This window comes from Bos indicus x Bos taurus, chromosome 28 (genome assembly GCF_003369695.1).
Source record: "Bos indicus x Bos taurus breed Angus x Brahman F1 hybrid chromosome 28, Bos_hybrid_MaternalHap_v2.0, whole genome shotgun sequence".
Taxonomy (NCBI): Eukaryota; Metazoa; Chordata; class Mammalia; order Artiodactyla; family Bovidae; genus Bos; species Bos indicus x Bos taurus.
Window position 1 is genome coordinate 27,892,959 of NC_040103.1, and position 14,558 is coordinate 27,907,516.

Below are 14,558 nucleotides of genomic sequence, written 5' to 3' on the forward strand. Positions count from 1 at the left end.
CTGTAAGGTGGAGGAGCCAGGCAGTATCCCAGAGAGTCAGCAGCGCAGCTTGATCGCTAGTTTCACGCCTTTTCTTCTCTCCTCTATTCCTGTTTGCAGAGGATAAGTATTGGTGCAAAGCCTGAGAAGTACATCTACGTCTAACTTAGCATCATCATCACAGATTGTATCAGCCCTCACCCACCAGCAGGGGCTTGTACCGATCACCCTCCAACCCAGCCCAGGTCCTGATGTGTAGTAGGCACTCCCAGTAGTGGAATGGATGGATGGAATCTAACTTTTGTAAAGAGCTGGGTGAGTTGGAGCAGGCTCGACTGTAGATTCCAGAGCCTGCAACACTCTTGTGAACATGTACACATGCACACAGGTGCAGGCTTGGCACACCCGTACACTGGGACACGTGTGTGAGGTGTGTGTGTGCACGCGCACACAACATTGGGTAGTGTGTCCCATAGAAAATCACCACCACTCCTCTGGCCCAGGCCCCAGCATCACCTTGCAGCCTCTCTTACTCCCTGTACCCAGATGTCTGCAGGACGCTCTCACACATGCCCACCTCTAGCCCTCTCCTCTTGCACCACACCCAGTACTGGCACTCCTGGCAATGTCTCTCTCCTTTCTTCCAAGTTCTTCTTATCGCTCAGGGCTCGACTCAGGCTCTTTCCCTTTACAAAGCCCCCTGAATCTCCCCTGAAGGTTTCTGTCCAGTCTACACCCCCTTTGTCTACCACACCAAGCCTGGGGTTACCAAACAGCTGGTCTTCCCCCCAGGCTCATTTGCCCTCCTGGGCTAGACTATGAGCTTTTGGGAACCAGGGTCTGTCTCTGATGTTTCCGAGTCCCTGGCACAAAACTGGGCATAGGGGAGATGTTTGATACACACTTCTCTGAATGGATAAGTTGATGTGTAAGTGAGTAGTGATTTCCCAAATAGAAGTGGAGATGACAATGGTAAGGGCCAGGGATCAGGGGAGAGGGAGAGCCCAGCACTGTACTCTGTTTACCCCAGCCTAAGTGAAGCTTCCAAAGGCTTTGCTGACCCGTTAAGGGTCTTGAGCTCACAAGCAACACCCAGGCTGAAAGACAAAGTACAGCCGGAGTCCGTGTGGGTCAGGAGTCAGGGTGGTGAGACTCAAGGAAAGCCAAGAACTCTGGGTGTCCCATGGGTGGACTGATCCAAGTCAGAGATTCTCTGAATGCTTCCGGCCCTCACTCACAGGGTAGGGAAAGCTGCAACAGAGGAAGGGTGGGCATCATGCTATTACTATGTGAACTGGCATAGGCCTAGTCTCCCTGAAGCCAGGGACTCCCCCTGGGATGGGAGTCCCAGTGATTTCCAGGACATAATCCAAGTTCTTGGTCACAGTCCTGATCTTGTGACCCTGCTTTAGGGGACAGCCTGGGCCCTTCTTCCTGGCAGAGTGTGAGTTCTTCCACCCAGGGAAGTTACAAAGCCAACTGAAACCAGGTGGGTACCAGGCACTCTTCCCACCCTGGCCATCGTCCGGTGGAAGTGAGGTGGGGTCACTGTAGGGTGAGACCCTAGAGCACCTGCTCTCCCTCCCCTCATCCCTTCCTGGCTTGGCCTGGCCCTGACCACCCTTGAAACCAGACTCCCTCTGCCCCAGGGCCTAGAAGGTGGGTGTGAGGAGGCTGGGACTGGGGGAGAGGAGCAACTGCTCTGCCAACCCCTTACCCAGAAGGCGAGAACACCTGAGCTGGGCCCAGTCCCTCTGCCCTCCACTTACTTCCTCCCCACCATACTCCCCCCACCCCCGTGAGCCTCCTAGGTTTGCATCAGGGTGAGACACAGAGGCATTGCCCAAGGTGTAGGCATGGTCCAGAAACCTCAAGCACTGTTTCTGCAGTATCAGGGCTGAGAGGGCCATCGGGGCACCAACTTCCTCCTCACACTAGAGGCCAGGGGAAGTCAGACCCACCTCCCCATCCCAAGCTCCGACCTGGTCTTAGAGAGAAGGGGTACCATAGAGGAGCTCTATTAGAGCCCCCTCTCACTCAGTCCTGCACTGGTTAGACCCACTTCCAGGAGTCTGGGAAAATGGGAAATGTCAGTACCACCACCCTTTTGGTGAGGCTGAGAGTGGCGCTGGCATGTCTTGCTGGCAGAAGGGGCTCAGAAGGATGCAGTGCTGGGCTCCTCGCTGGTAGTAAGCGCTCACAGCTGCATCTGTGTGCAGAGCCACAGATGAACACAGTGTCCTTCCTTGACATCTTTACTCAAAGATTTGGGCCCTCCACCACCATTTTTAATGGAAACTAACAAACACCTTATGGGGAAAAAAGTGTGAAACTTACATGAGCTTTCAATAGGAGAGATTTCAAAGATATTTCATTCTTGGGATAAATGCTTCAGGGGTGTTCCCCAATTCAGTGCAAGTCCCCTCTCCACTCTGGTGGGAAAGTCTGAGAAATGTAAAAACAATGCATTTTCCTTCACTGTGTGATTGTAATTTTTATGAAGAGTCATTGAGACTCTAAGACCCAAAAGAGTATCTCCCTGATGGAGCAGGGGTTCAGACTGATGGTAGCAGATCAGCTCCTCAGAATGTCTGAACCAGAAGGGATGTTAAAGAACAAGTCGTGTCCTTCACTGACAAAAAAGTCCAGAAAGGATCTCTGTGACATGTCCAAGGTCACTGAGCCCCATCTCCAGGTTTCCAACACTACCTGCTTTGAAAACAGTTCTAGCAACCACCTAACATACCCCACCCAACCCCTGCCAAGATCCAGAGCTGCAGCTGTCCCTGCCGCCCCAGGGGCAGTGAAGTCTTCCTGGGTGCCGGTCTCCTGTCCATCTGTCTGTCCTTCCACAGGTGATTCCAGAACCAACTCAACCCCCAATAAAGGTGCACATGAGTTGTCTATATCCAGCTTTTTGCACTACCTGCTTTTGGTTCCTTGCCCTTGACAATTGCCTGGTCACATTCTCTCTACCCAGATGTTTTGAAAGTGGTTATAACCTTATTATTGTATTTTATTAGTCACTACTTGTAGTTTGTATGAGTCAGGGTACTGGAAGGAAACAGATGGCACACTCAGAAAGGGCTCAACTGAAGAGAACTTAATGGAGGGATTGTGATTGTTTACAGAGGGCTGGTAAAGCACCCGTAGACTAAAAACTGCAGGAAGCCATTTCCACCCATGGGTGCAGAAGGCAAGAGGGGGATGAGGTAATTAGAGCCCAGTGAGGGCCAGAGCCATGAAAGAGGGGCCACCCAGCAGAACCACTGCCTCTGGCAGAAGAGGGCAGCGAAGAAAAGGGAGTAGAAACGCCCCCACCCCCTCTCCATCTTCTGCCTGGACCTGCCATGGGCCAAACCATGTGGAAGCCAAATGGCAAGGGAGCCCAGGGAAGGCGGTCCGCAGAGGACCTGCTCCCAGGTGGAGAAGCAGAAAAGGGAGGAGGGAAGCCGAGGGACAGAGAATACCAGCACGTGGCTAATTTCTTTCTTCCACGAATCGCTTCTGCTTGTGAAGTGCCACATCAACCACTTCTCAATGGTTCTTGGGTGCTGCTTGCTGAGTTTTGATTGGCTAAGTATTACCTGTGGTCTGATTGGACCAAACATCCATCAAAAATGGCCAGTCACTGGAGAGTACGGTGTGAAATTGTTCTTGCACTGAAGTCATATGCTGTTAGCTTTATTTTTCACAACTCTACAAATTCTGTCCATGGAACTGCCCCAAACCCAAGGTCCTGCCTCTCAAAAGTGCTGAAAATAGGTATTTCTTCCACTGACCTGAACAGTGGTGGGTGAAGTTTAAAATGCATGGGCTGTGCACATTACTTTCTTGCCTTTTGTGATCTAGAAGGAGGTCCAGGGTAAGTAAGGCCCTGGCCCAGTCAAAGCTATGGGCTGGAGGCACTTATTGGGGTTCATCTCATGTGCCAATGTTAATCACTAGATCAGTGTTCTGACAAGGATCCTGAGGCTGCATCTGGCCTCAGCAGTACAATGGTTGATTAGTGATGTCTGCCACTGACATGGACATAAGGGTGGTGGTGCAAGCGCCATCTTGGACCAAAGGAGTTACCTAGCTTGGCTCTCAGTGGAGCCTCTGTGATTTCCTCTATCAGCCCGTGACTTCACTCACTCTCATCCTTCTCTCTCTACCTCACCATGTTGGATCACATTGAGTAAGTTCACCCTAGGAACACGTCCAGCTAGCTCCACCTCAAACCCCCCAGCCAGCTGACCGAGGAAGCTAATCACGCTCTTCTCCACAGGCCACCACCCACGTGTATGTGACCATCGTGGATGAGAACGATAATGCGCCCGTGTTCCAGCAGCCCCACTACGAGATCTTACTGGATGAGGGCCCGGACACAATCAACACCAGCCTCATCACCATCCGGGCCCTGGATCTAGATGAAGGACCCAACGGCACAGTGACCTATGCCATCGTGGCAGGCAACATCATCAGCACCTTTCGTATCAACAGACACACGGTCAGCAGCTGGTGGAGGGGCCCGAGAAGAGGGTCAGCTGGCTAAAGGGACTGGAGGGAAGTTAGCGACATTGTGGGGGCAGAGCAAAGACGGAGTCCAGGAGGAGAACAGGATGGCAGCATGTGCGGGAAGATGAAAAGGCTGGGATAACGGGCCCCTTATCACGGCCAGGGTGTCAGGGCCTACCTCCCAGAGTGGTCAGAGAGTACCCCAGACCCATGACCCATTGACCACCATTGTCCTTCTGCACATCCCACAGGGCATCATCCGTGCTGCCAAGGAGCTGGACTATGAGATCAGCCACGGCCGCTACACCCTGATTGTCACCGCAACGGACCAGTGCCCACTCCTGTCACATCGCCTCACTTCTACCACCACGGTGGGTGGATGGGTGGGTGGCACACGGCCCCAGCTCGGACAGCTCCATGGGGAAACAGGGTAGGGAAAGACTATTCAGGAGAAACACCTCAATCCACAAGCCCTGTCCTGGTCTCTGCAACTCACCCAAATTTGCACTATGACTTTGAGATTACTGCACCTCCATGTGGCTGCAGCTGTGAGACAGATGAGTATGCCTGCCTTTCTCCCCTTCATGGGGAGAGCACAGACTCTGGTCAAGCCAGCAGGGGTTCATGTTCCTGGTCTTCTATCTCCTCTGTGACTCTGGGCAAGTCACTTAACCTCTCTGAGCTTCACTTTCCTCCTCTGTAAATGGGGGATAATACACATTGTTTCAGAGTATGGGAGCAGAAAATAAGACCAGATAAAATGACCATAGTACAGCAATAAGTAGAAGTTCATAGCATTATTATTCATAATATTATTCTGCCCATAGAAAGACTTTGAGAATAACAATAATTTATCTACATGTATAGCTTCAAAGACCCTCCCACACCCATCAAGCAGTATGATCCTTACATAAGCCTGGGAAGCGGAATTGTCAGGTCCAGTTTACAGATAACAGGGCTGGCTGGGATCCGTCCTGACTAAGCTCGCCCATCGTCTCAGGTGCTTGTGAATGTGAATGACATCAACGACAACGCGCCCACCTTCCCCAGAGACTACGAGGGGCCGTTTGATGTCACTGAGGGCCAGCCAGGACCCAGAGTGTGGACCTTCCTAGCCCATGACCAGGACTCAGGCCCCAATGGGCAGGTGGAGTACAGCATCGTGGATGGAGACCCCCTGGGTGAGTGGGCCTGAGCTTGGTGATGAGGGTGGCATGACCCAGTGGGCCTCTCCCTGACCCCTCTCAGGAATTGGATGAGAAAGGTCTTTCTAAGTGCTAATGGTAGTTTACCCCGGAATTGTGTGATCTTGCACTCTCTGGGCCTCAGTTTCCCCATCCATAAGATAATGAAAATAAACTCATCCCAGGAATATGGTGAGAACACCCTGAAATCTGGGAGTAGAGGCTTGTAGCCTTGGAAGGTCACAGTCTCCTTTGAGAATCTGATAGAAAACACCCTGGGTCATCCCCAGAGTAAAGGCTCCAGGGAAGAGGAAAGAAGGAAAGACAAGCATGCTTGCCCCAGACCTTCAGGACCCCCCAAATGCACACCTGAGGGAGCACCCAGACTTCTCTCCACACCTCATCGTCATCCCTTAATGGCCTGCACAGCTGCCTTGGCTGATCCCCTCAGTTGAAGAGCAGTGTTTGCCTGGCCACAGCAGTTTCTCAAGATAGTTTTTACTCACGCTTGTGGAGTAGGAATCCCAAACTCAAGGCCTACTGGGGCAGTGCAGGGAGCATACATGGGGGGAAAGGTCTGGGCTAGAGAATAGGGCGCCAGGGGGCTGTGGCAGCCAATGGGGTCAGACTGATGCAGACCCAGGGGTGAGGACTTCCCGTTTTTATAAAGAAATGATGGAAATCCAAATCATTGTGAAACATCCTAATTTTTAATTGATTGCTCAGTAAATATTATTGACCATATTTGCTGATCACATTCCAGACGCTGAGTATACAGAATGGTTAAAAAAAAAAAAATCAGACACAAATCCCTACCTTTATAGAACATGTGTTCTGGTTGGAAGATACAGGCCATGAACATAACTGATTAAGTAGATGACTTTGTCTATTGGGAGGTGCTAAGAAGGCAATGGCACCCCACTCCAGTACTCTTGCCTGGAAGGTCCATGGATGGAGGAGCCTGGTGGGCTGCAGTCCATGGAGTCGCTGAGAGTCGGGCACGACTGTGCGACTTCACTTTCACTTTTCACTTTCATGCATTGGAGAAGGAAATGGCAACCCACTCCAGTGTTCTTGCCTGGAGAATCCCAGGGACAGGGAAGCCTGGTGGGCTGCCGTCTGTGGGGTCACACAGAGTCAGATACGACTGAAGCGACTTAGCAGCAGCAGAGGGAAGTGCTATGGAGAAACATAAAGCCAGGAGAATGGGGAGTGCCAGGGTAACGGCTGCAGTTTTAGAACGCTCAAGGAAGACCTGTGCAAGGAGGTGACATTTGAGCAAAGACCTGAAGGAGGTGATGAATGGGTCATGTGGATATCCAGGGAAGAGCATGGTAGACAGAGAGAGCAGCAAGTGTAAAGGCTCTCAGGTTGGAGTGTGCCTGGCTTATTCACAGAGGAGCAAAAAGGCCCAGTGACGGGCATGAAGCCAACAAGGGAAAGAGTAGGAAGAGATGAGATCAGAGAGGTAACAGAGCCAGATGTTGTTGGGTCCTGCAGGCCATTGTGAAGACATGTCGCCTTCTCCAAGTGATGTGGGAAGCATAAGAGAGCTTTGAGCACCAGAGGGATATGATTTGACCTGAATTTCAACAGGAGCACTCCAGTTCCTGAGCTCAGAACAGAGAATAGAGGTTAAGGAATGACTGATACGAGCCCCTTGCAGTCACTCGGGCTAGAGATGTGAAGCTAAAACCAGGGAGGCGGCATTGGAAATGGTGAGAACTCTAGTGTATTTCATAGACAGCCAACAGGATGTGAGATGTAACTCACAGATGACACTAAGATTGGGGCCTGAGCAACTGTGCTATTAGCAGATGGGAAGACTGCAGGAGGAGTAGGAAAAGTGGGTTGGGGGAATGGGAAAGGTGAGGTTAGGTTTGAGATGTCAGATTGTCATTCAGTTGCTAAGTCATGTCTGACTTTGTGACCCCATGGACTGCACCACAACAGGCTTCCCTGTCCTTCACCATCTCCTGGAGTTTGCTAAAACTCATGTCTATTGAGTCAGTGATGCCATCCAACCATCTCATCCTCTGTCGCCCCCTTCTCCTCCTACCCTCAGTCTTTCCCAGTATGAGGGCCTTTTCCACTGAGTTGGCTCTTTGCATCAAGTGGCCAAAGTATTGGAGCTTCAGCATTAGTCCTTCCAATGAATATTCAGGGTTAATTTCCTTTAGGATTGACTGGTTTGATCTCCTTGCTGTCCAAGGGACTCTCAAGAGTCTTCTCCAGCACCACAGTTTGAAAGCATCATTTCTTTGTTGCTCAGCCTTCTTTATGGTCCAACTCTCACACCTGCACGTAACTACTGGAAAAACCACAGCTTTGAGTATTCGGACCTTTGTCAGCAAAGTGGTATCTATGCTTCTGAATACGCTGTCTAGGTTTCTCATTTCCTTGCCCTTTCTTCCAAGGAGCAAGCGTCTTTTAATTTCATGTCTGCAGTCACTGTCCACAGTGATCTTGGAGCCCAAGAAAATAAAGTTTCTCACTGTTTCTATTGTTTCCCCACCTGTTTGCCATGAAGTGATGGGCCTGGATACCATGATCTTAGTTTTCTGAATGCTGAGTTTTAAGTCAGCTTTTTCACTCTCTTCTTTCACCTTCATCAAGAAGTTCTTTAGTTCCTCTTCACCTTCTTCCATTAAAGTAGTATCCTCTGCATATCTGAGGTTGTCGATATTTCTTCCAGCAATCTTAATTACAGCTTGTGATCCATCCAGGCTGGCATTTCGCATGATGTAGTCTGCATATAAGTTAAATAAGCAGGGTGACAGTATACAGCCTTGACATACTCCTTTCCCAATTTTGAATCAGTCCACTGTTCCATGTCCAGTTCTAACTGTTGCTTCTTGTCCTGCATACAGGTTTCTCAGGAGACAGGTAAGGTGGTCTGGTATTCCCATCTCTTTAAGAATATTTCATAGTTTGTTGTGGTCCAGACAATCAAAGGCTTTAGCCTTTTTCTGGAATTTTCTTGCTTTTTCTATGATCCAGTGGATGTTGTCAATTTGATACCTGGTTCCTCTGCCTTTCTAAATCCAGCCTGTATATCTGGAAGTTCTCAGATCACATACTGCTGAAGCCTAGCTTGAAAGATTTTGAGCATAATCTTCCTAGCATGTGAAATAAGTACAATTGTACAATAATTGGAACATTCTTTGGCATTGCATTTCTTTGGGATTACAATGAAAACTGATCTTTTCCAGTCCTGTGGCCACTAATGAGCTTTCCAAATTTGCTGGCACATTGAGTACAGCACTTTCACAGCATCATCTTTCAGGATTTGAAATAGCTTAACTGGAATTCCATCACCTCCACTAGCTTTGCTCATAGTGATGCTTCCTAAGGCCCACTTGACTTCACATTCCAGGATGTCTGGCTCTAGGTCAGTGATCACACCATCGTGATTATCTGGGTCGTGAAGATCTTTTTTGTACAGTTCTTCTGTGTATTCTTGCAACCTCTTCTTAATATCTTCTGCTTCTGTTAGGTCCATACCATTTCTGATGAGCCCATCTTTGGATGAAATGTTCCCTTGGTATCTCTAATTTTCTTGAGGAGATGTCTTGTCTTTCCCATTCTATTGTTTTCCTCTCTTTTTTTGTATTAATGGCTGAGGAAGGCTTTCTTATCTCTCCTTGCTGTTCTTTGGAACTCTGCATTCAGATGCTTATATCTTTCCTTGTCTCCTTTGCTTTTCGCTTCTCTTCTTTTCACAGCTATTTGTAAGGCCTCCTCAGACAGCCATTTTGCTTTTTTGCATTTCTCTTTCTTGGGGATGGTCTTGATCCCTGTCTCCTGTACAATGTCATGAACCTCCGTCCATAGTTCATCAGGCACTCTGTCTATCAGATCTAGTCCCTTAAATCTATTTCTCACTTCCACTGTATAATCATAAGGGATTTGATTTAGGTCATACCTGAATGGTCTAGTGGTTTCCCCACTTTCTTCAATTTAAGTCTGAATTTGGCAATAAGGAGTTCATGATCTGAGCCATAGTCAGCTCCCGGTCTTGTTTTTGCTGACTGTATAGAGCTTCTCCATCTTTGGCTGCATAGAATATAATCAGTCTGATTTCAGTGTTGACCATCTGGTGATGTCCATGTGTAGAGTCTTCTCTTGTGTTGTTGGAAGAGGGTGTTTGCTATGACCAGTGTGTTCTCTTGGCAAAACTCTAATAGCCTTTGCCCTGCTTCATTCTGTACTCCAAGGCCAAATTTGCCTTGGTTTTACTCCAGGTGTTTCTTGACTTCCTACTTTTGCATTCTAGTCCCCTATAATGAAAAGGATATCTTTTTTGGGTGTTAGTTCTAAAAGGTCTTGTAAGTCTTCATAGAACTGTTCCACTTCAGCTTCTTCAGCATTACTGGTCAGGGCATAGACTTCAATTACCATAATTTTGTATGATTTGCCTTGGAAACGAACAGAGATCATCCTGTCGTTTTTGAGACTGCATCCAAGTACTGCATTTCAGACTCTTTTGTTGACTATGATGGCTACTCCATTTCTTCTAAGGGATTCCTGCCCACAATAGTAGATATAATGGTCATCTGAGTTAAATTCACCCATTCCAGTCCATCTTAGTTCACTGATTCCTAGAATGTCAACTTTCACTCTTGCCATCTCCTGTTTGACCACTTCCAATTTGCCTTGATTCATGGACCTAACATTCCAGGTTCCTATGCAATATTGTTCTTTACAGCATCGGACCTTGCTTCTATCACCAGTCACATCCACAACTGGGTGGTGTTTTTGCTTTGGCTCCATCCCTTCATTCTTTCTCGAGTTATTTCTCCACTGAGCTCCAGTAGCATAATTGGCACCTACCAACCTGGGGAGTTCATCTCTCAGTGTCCTATCTTTTTGCCTTTTCATACTGTTCATGGGGTTCTCCAGGCAAGAATGCTGAAGTGGTTTGCCATTCCCTTCTCCAGTGGACCACATTCTGTCAGACCTCTCCACCATGACCCGTCCATCGTGGGTGGCCCCACACAGCATGGCTTGGTTTCATTGAGTTAGACAAGGCTGCGGTCCGTGTGATCAGATTGGCTAGTTGTGATTGTGGTTTCAGTGTGTCTGCCTCTGACGCCCTCTCAGCGCCCACCGTCTTACTTGGGTTTCTCTTACCTTTACGTGCAAATGGAATTCCAGCTGAGCTATTTCCAATCCTAAAAGATGATGCTGTGAAAATGCTGCCCACAATATGTCAGCAAATTTGGAAAACTCAGCAGTGGCCCCAGGACTGGAAGAGGTCAGTTTTCATTCTAATCCCAAAGAAAGGCAATGCCAAAGAATGCTCAAACTACCACACAATTGCACTCATCTCACACGCTAGTAAAGTAATGCTCAAAATTCTCCAAGCCAGGCTTCCACAATACGTGAACCGTGAACTTCCAGATGTTCAAGCTGGTTTTAGAAAAGGCAGAGGAACCAGAGATCAAACTGCCAACATTTGCTGGATCATGGAAAAAGCAAGAGAGTTCCAGAAAAACATCTATTTCTCCTTTATTGACTATGCCAAAAGTCATATTCCATGAACTCATTTGAAAAGACCCTAATTCTGGGAAAGATTGAGGGCAGGAGGAAAAGGGAATGACAGAGGATGAGATGGCTGGATGGCATCACCAACTCAGTGGACATGTATTTGGGTAAATTCCGGGAGTCTGTGATGGACAGGGAGGCCTGGTGTGCTGCGGTTCATGCAGTTGCAAAGAGTCAGGCATGACTGAGCAACTGAACTGAACTGGTTCAGTTTTTTGTGTATTCTTGCCATCTCTTCTTAATCTCTTCTGCTTCTGTTAGGTCCTTGCCATTTCTGTCCTTTATTGTGCGCATCTTTGCATGAAGTGTTCCCTTAGTATCTCCAGTTTTCTTGAAGAAATCTCTAGTCTTTCCTGTTCTGTTGTTTTCCTCCATTTCTCTTCATTATTCACTTAAGAAGGCTTTCTATCTCTCCTTGATATTCTCTGGGAATCTGCCTTCAGTTGGGTGTATCTTTCCCTTTCTCCTTTGCCTTTCACTTCTCTTCTTTTCTCAGCTATTTGTAAGGCCTCCTCACACAACCTCTTTGCCTTCTTGCATTTCTTGTTCTTGGGGATGGATTTGGCTACCACCCCCGTACAGTGTCATGAACCTCCATCCATAGTTCTTCAGGCACTCTGTCTACCAGATCTAATCCCTTGAATCTATTTGTCACCTCCACTGTAAAATCATGAGGGATTTGATTTAGATCATACCTGAATGGCCTCGAGGTTTTCCCTATTTTTTTCAAATTGAACCTGAATTTCGCAATAAGGAGCTGATGATCTGAGCCACAGTCAGCTCCAGGTCTTTTTTTTGCTAACTCTGTAGAGCTTCTCCATCTTTGGCTGCAAAGAATACAATCAATCTGATTTCGGTATTGACCATCTGGTGATGTCCATGTGTAGAGTCTTCTCTTATGTTGTTGGAAGAGGGTTTTTTTGCTATAACCAGTGTGTTCTTTTGGCAAAACTCTGTTAACCTTTGCCCTGCTTCGTTTTGTACTCTAAGGCCAAACTTGCCCATTACTCCAGGTATGTCTTGACTTCCTACTTTTGCATTCCAGTCCCCTATGATGAAAAGGGCATCCTTTTTTGGTGTTAGTTCTAGAAGGTCTTGTAGGTCTTCACAGAACAGTTCAACTTCATCTTCTTTGGTGTTAGTGGTTAGGGCATAGACTTGGATTTCTGTGATACTGAATGGTTTGCTTTGGAAACAAACTGAGATCATTCTGTTGTTTTTGAGATTGCCTACAAGTACTGAATTTCAGACTCTTGTTGACTCTGAGGGCTACTCCATTTCTTCTAAAGGATTCTTGCCCACGGTAGCAGATATAATGTCAGATAGGGCTTGGGTATACAAACCAGGAGTTCAGGAGAGAAGTCTGCTGTTGAGAGAGGTATTTGGGAGTAGTCACCCCAGAGATATATGAAGGCATGAGATGAGAGGAGTGCATTGAGCTGGCTGACAGAGGAGAATAGAGCCTGGGATGAATTTTCAATTAAGAGACTATAAAAGCAAATCTACTTCTGTAAGGCCAGACTTGGAGCCCCTGCTGTCCAGAGCTTGGGATGGGTCACTCTGTTCTGATATGTCACTCTGTCATGTCCCAAAAAGTCCTTTCTCTGGCCAAGCACTCTGTGCCTTCCTGCTTTGCAGCCAGCAGAGCCTGGGCCTTTCTCTGCTATTGTCACACACAGAGGTGCTGTCACTTAACAGGAGTCCTGCTCCTGTTCAGGAGGCTGCCAGAGCCTGCTTGACAGGTGGGTGTTGGGTGGGCAGCTGTGCCCCCTCCCAGACAGGGGCCCTCTCTGCACCTGCCTCTAGGGTGCAGGACTCACACACATGGCCAGCAAACTGTTCCCTGGCACCGGCCTTTGCAGTCCTGTGCAGAGCCTGCTGGGTTAGATGTACACGTGACTGGGGCCAGCCCAGGAACTTGGGGCCTCATGGAGGCAGGCCAAGAGTAGACATTCAGAGCCCAAGGATAACCTGGCGGGGGTGGGGGGGGCTGGTCACTGAACAGAGCCCCCACTCCAGAGGAGATGAGCAGAGGCTGGGAGGGGTGGGGAGGCTGACAGTGCCCTGCTGGAGCAGCTGGCACAGGTCACAACATCCCCTCCCCATCTCTCTCCTCAGCTCTGGGTTCACTGACACCATGTTGGTAAATCAGGGGGTGGGGTGCTATTTTCCGCAGAAAGCTGGTTTAGCGACACTGTGGGTAAAGGGATGCTCTCCAGGCCACCAAGCCTCAAGGTCACCTTCCCACCACTGCAGTCTGAGCATGGAGGGGGCTCCTGCTGGGGGGAGACTGGAGCCCCACTAAGCTGCAAGGAGACACGTGGTCAAAGAGCACTTGGGAAACAGGCCATATCGCTTGTGCCTCTGCCACCAGCCCCAGCCTTCTCAGAACCTACATCCTACCCCTTGTGGTAGGTCCACTCCTGGGACCCCTTTCGTACATCTTCATCTTCTGTGTAAGCCCCCAGCTTCTTCACAGGGCTGCCTGGGCTCCCTTTCAGGGTTCCCCTAATGATATAAAGAGCTGCGGTGGGTCCAGCACACACAGGATGAACGGGGCCTTGTCCAGTACCAGCACCACCCTGCAATGGCCTGTCCTTATTAGCCCATTTTTCAGATGAGAACATGAAGGCGAGATTTAATCGCATGCCCAAGGGCACATAGGAGTGAGTCAGCATGCATACCTGGATATGACTGTTGGAAAGCCTCTGATTTTAAACCTCTGTCTCCAGAAGCAGTGGAGTGATGGGGAGTTCAGGCCCCAGGGCAAGCTCTGAGGAGGATAACTTGCAGTGTGGGGGGCCTTTGACCTGCCCACTGCCTCACTGATCTGACCTCATGCGGCTCTAGCTTGGGCCCAGCCCCCATCACCTCAAGCCTGCTCCCCTGAGCTTCAGAACCTCTTCCCTTTCTTCCAGGAGGTGGCTGTCTTTGGAAAGAAGGCAGCTGGCCATCTGCTCACACATGGCCAGGTTCTGAGACAGGGCTGGGAAACCCCTACAAAGGGAATCCCCAGTCCTCTGGAGACCTTGGACTGTCGGGCTCAGGAAATCCTGTTTCAAGCAGCTTCCGCCCCCCACTAAGCAGGGTGTAGCCCATAGGGCCACTGGGAGCAGGAAGGGCTGGTGGGAACTCCCAGCTGCAGGTGGGCCTCAGACAGGCTGTTTTGGTGAATCAGAGCAGTGGGAGCTGGGGGCAGAGAGTTATGAGGTAGGATGTGGAGGAGCAGGCAGAGCAAAGTGTTGGGGAGCTTGGGCCTCTGTCCTTACCGCACCCTGAGGCTATGTGTCTCAGCAAGTCAGTGCCCCACCCTGAGCCTCTGCCCCTAAATGTCAAAAGGGAAAGCGA

The 14,558-nt window shown here is 49.1% G+C and overlaps 1 protein-coding gene across 4 annotated transcripts in view; it reads left to right on the forward strand.

Moving 5' to 3' along the window:
• CDH23 (cadherin related 23) overlaps positions 1–14,558 on the forward strand; it is a 436,585-nt gene that overhangs the window by 393,076 nt on the left and 28,951 nt on the right. For all 4 annotated transcript variants that reach the window (XM_027530370.1, XM_027530367.1, XM_027530368.1 and 1 more), the window contains exons 39-41: positions 4,250–4,471; positions 4,731–4,850; positions 5,480–5,660. In XM_027530370.1, coding sequence (XP_027386171.1) covers positions 4,250–4,471; positions 4,731–4,850; positions 5,480–5,660 — 523 coding nt within the window. The remainder of the gene's footprint in view (positions 1–4,249; positions 4,472–4,730; positions 4,851–5,479; positions 5,661–14,558) is intronic.